Genomic DNA, 4,550 nt, shown 5'->3' on the forward strand with positions numbered 1-4,550 from the left:
GAAAAAGAACTTTTACTAAAAAGTTAATAAATATTTAGTTGTAAATAAAAAAACTGCATTAAATTCTCATTAAACTGTATTAAATGCTCATTGAATTTTTATATAAGTTTAAAAAGAGTTTTTCTAAAAAAATACAAAATTTGAACTTCTCTTAAACAGCTTAAAAAAGCTACTTTTGTATCCAACAAATGTCTGTTGACTCTTGCCAAATACATTTTTTTTTAATAAAATAGCTTTTGGTCTTCAAATAGAATTTTCGAAAAAATAAATAAATAAAAGTTTTGCCAAACAAGTACTAAATCCTTGTCACAATGGAGTTCAAAAATCTTGGGAGAAAATTGACACCAATATATTTTGGGGCTTTCTGTGTCAAAAACCATGTGACAACAAGAAAGGTGCCATCAAATATACTGTTAAAGCATGCTAATGTGATGAAAACAATTATTGTCACTAACCATGTTTGATAATGTGACAATGCACATTATTCTCATAGTCGCTGGCCATTCAATGGCAATTTTTTTGTGTCAACTGAAAATTTGTAGAATTGCTCAGATTTTTTATAATGAAAGCTTTTCTACCTAATAACCACAACGATTGTAGTATAACTTGTTAACATTTCATTTTTACATTGGAATATTTTAATTTTATTATAATTGAGTTTCACGTTTATGTACAAATATATTATGTGGTGTATCCAAGTTAGGAAATTATATTGATCAATAACTAATTCATTTTCAAAAATTAACTAATACGACAAAGAACACCAAATATAATGTAAAATACTTTGCAACCATAAACTCTAGCTTGTTGCTAAGGTTCATACTTGACAATTAAGTTTCAAATCATTCATGTAAAACTAGAGAAGGATGCAGATATAAAACAGTCCATAAAAATTTATTTAACTACAAAATAGGATACATAGACAACGATGACAACAACAACACAAACATAGAAGATGCATCATTCGAGGTCATAGACTTATACAATTTGCCATAAAAGGCATTTACAAACTTCAAACTACAATCCTTTATTTTTTATTGTAACGATAGAGATATTCTTGATAGGATCTTCCTTTAAAGTTTGATTTTCCTTATCATTTGCTTCCATAGTTTATTGGTCAGTGGAAACACTTTTGGCGGCAACTTCTTCATTAGCCTTAGAGTTTTGGTCATCATTTTGCTTACCATGGTATATGGGAATCAAGGATGATGGATCGATAAATTGTCTATTTTGGTTACCATGGTAAATGGGAATCAAGGACGATGGATCGATAAATTCTCCATTTTGGTTACCATGGTAAATGGGAATCAAGGACGATGGATCGATAGATTTTCCATTTTGTTTACCCCGGTAAATGGGAATCAAGGATGATGGATCAACAGATTGTCCATTTTGGTTACTATGGTAAATGGGAATCAAGGACGATGAATCGACAAATTGTCCATTTTGGTGGTTACCACGATAAATGGGAATCAAGGAAGACAGATCAACAGATTGTCCGTTTTGAGTACCACGGTAAATGGGAATAAAGGATGATGGATCAACAGATTGTTCATTTTGGTTACCATGATAAATGGGAATCAAGGATGATGGATCAACAGATTGTCCATTTTGGTGGTTACCGCGGTAAATGGGAATCAAGAATGATGGATCGACAGATTGTCCACTTTGGTTACCACGGTAAATGGGAATTAAGGAAAATGGATAGACATATTTTCCATTTTGGTGGTTACCGCTTAATGGGAATCAAGGATGATGGATCGACAGATTGTCCATTTTGATTACCACGGTAAATGGGAATCAAGGACGATGGATTGACAGATTGACCATTTTGGTTACCACGATAAATGGGAATCAAGGACAATAGATCAACAGATTGTCCATTTTGGTTACCCCGGTAAATGGGAATTAAGGATGATGGATCCACAGATTGTCTATTTTGGTTACCACGGTATATGGGAATTAGGGACGATGGATAGACAGAAAGGCCATTTATATTTCCAGGTATATGGGAATAATGGATGATGGGTCAACAGAAAAGCCATTTTTGTTTCCAAGGTATATGGGAATAAAGGACAATGGGTCAAATGATTGGCCATTTTGGTTTTCGTGATATATAGGGATAATGGATGTTGGATCTACAAAAAGACCATTTTTGTTTCTGTGGTATATGGGAATAATGGATGATGGATCGACAGATTGATCTTTGGCTACATCCTTCCCATTTTGGTTTTTGTGGTATATAGGAATATATGATGAGTAATCAACAGAAAGATCTTTGGCTACTTGCTCCACCATAGTCTTGACATATTCAGCAGGCTCTTTCCTTGCTATGATGGTCCTTGACAACTGCAATAAAAATATATAAAAGTAATAATCAAAGTGTCAGGACCTTTTCAAAATTCCTTCCCGGAACTCTAGACAAATTCTAATCCCAGAGAGACCCTACCGAACCGTCCTATGGAAAATCCGGCAGCATCTCCCCTAAGGGTAAAATATGTCCAAAATTTACGTGCATGAAAATGCACTCCTATATACTACCACCTTATCTCTCCCACCTTACTACAAATAAATTCCATAAAGACAGCAATTCGATAACAAATTAAATATAATATATATATATATATACCACGGAAATAATTTACTAAGTAAACAACCAAAATATACCATCATAGGTTCATGACTGCCCACACTACCCACTTAGTGCAGCAAATCTCAAATACATTTCACATCGTTTTAAAAATATACCAATGTGTAATATAGAAAGAAAGATAAATTAACTGCTATATCAACAATAATAATAATACCAACCATTTAATGCTAATAATGATATTAATATAACTTGTCCAAGGCTATAAACAGTCATCCCACATGCCCAAAGGCTATCATATAACCACACCTGTCCAAGGGCTATCATACTCGCTCGATGGCTGTCACTTATCCAAGGACTATCATACTTGCCCGATGGCCATATTTCTCACCCATTGGTTGTGATATTTGTTCAACGCTACAGTATGAAAATCACGATAATAATAATAAAATAAAAATAAATAATGACAATAATAATAATAATAATAATAATAATCATCATCATCATCATAAATGATGATGATGATGATAATATTAGTAATAATGAAAATAATTGTAAACATAATTCTGATAAATAATAATTGTACTATTAATAACGAGAATAATATTAATAATAGTAATGACAATAAAAGTAATTAAGTATAATGTTAGAAAATCAGGTTATGAATAGATAGAATAGTATGAGGTCAAATAATATTTTAAATTCAAAATATATTATGAAATAAGTCCTCGTATGAGGGGTACAAATGATACCCTCTAACATGCTGTGCAATCCATGCTTCCAGCTGTCGCTGGTACCCTGCTACCAATACAGTCTGAGATGGTTGCTTAGATTGGCCGTCCAATCCCCTGAACTCGTAGGCAACATAGTTAGAGGCTAGCCTTTCATGGACCACATCGGATCGCTGTCCCCGTACAGTGTGATCCATACAAATATAAAATACATATATATATATATATATACAAAAGATCCTTGATGCACATACTATATACCAATGGTGTCCTACGATGTCCAGCGTCCCAAAGCACCATCTGACGGAGAGGTTAAAGAGAGAAACCAGCATACGGTCCCGTGGCGTCCCATCGCACCGCTGCTTAAACCGTCATCCCGGACATGGAGGGGGGCGGTTATGGCTAATATCAAACTTGCATGCCCTCCATCCGATTGCAACTCACGGGAGATATTACAACCTGCGCGCTAATCACATCCACATCCACCTACACGCTAATCACATCCACAACTACAAAACACCGGTACGTGTATGGTGTATCGAAAACCGATAAAAATATTTTATAATATTATAAAATATAGAATTTTGATAAAATATAATCAAATCGTACACCCTTACCAGTTTATAAAATTTCATGCTCTCTTGTAATTCATCATCAAATACATCAGATTAAATATTTCAATTCCTATCACCAAAATACCAAGTCATAGCATACATAATTATTAAACACATAAATACATTTTAAATATCTTTTAATTAAATATTTCCTTCAAATCCATAAAATTGATTTGCACCAAATTAATAATAAAAGATGCATAAAAATTCATACGGAATTTAAATCACATAATGCATTATTTACATATTAAAATCTCAACATTTAAATCAACAATAGATTTAGTAAATATTAAACCATAATTTCATAAAATTAATATCTTCCACAACAATTCAATTTCATATATAATTAAATAATTAAACACACACACACACACACACACATATATATATATATATATTATCCCAGTAATTTAATATAATTAATTTCTCAACCTACAAATCAATTCATATTAAATATGGTTCAAACCACATTTATTCAATTCAGCACAATTTGACATCTATAATAAAAATAATAATTATTTAAATATTAAATAGACATTTTTCAGACTATCCTATTAAAATGATAATATTTTATTCAAAAATGGCATCTTTTAAAATACTCTACCATAATTTGCA

At 32.1% G+C, this 4,550-nt stretch overlaps 1 protein-coding gene across 1 annotated transcript; it reads right to left on the reverse strand.

The window, feature by feature from the left end:
• Nucleotides 1-1,046: 1,046 nt before the first annotated feature.
• On the reverse strand, nt 1,047-3,024 carry LOC132799555 (uncharacterized). The gene is made up of 2 exons (XM_060811680.1): nt 2,900-3,024; nt 1,047-2,349 (listed from the first exon to the last, which is right to left on the reverse strand). Exons 1-2 carry the CDS (start codon nt 2,915-2,917, stop codon nt 1,993-1,995), a joined length of 375 nt encoding a protein of 124 aa, XP_060667663.1. The 5' UTR covers nt 2,918-3,024; the 3' UTR covers nt 1,047-1,992.
• Nucleotides 3,025-4,550: the final 1,526 nt, after the last annotated feature.

The sequence above is a fragment of the Ziziphus jujuba genome, chromosome 9 (genome assembly GCF_031755915.1).
Source record: "Ziziphus jujuba cultivar Dongzao chromosome 9, ASM3175591v1".
In the NCBI taxonomy this organism is placed as follows: Eukaryota; Viridiplantae; Streptophyta; class Magnoliopsida; order Rosales; family Rhamnaceae; genus Ziziphus; species Ziziphus jujuba.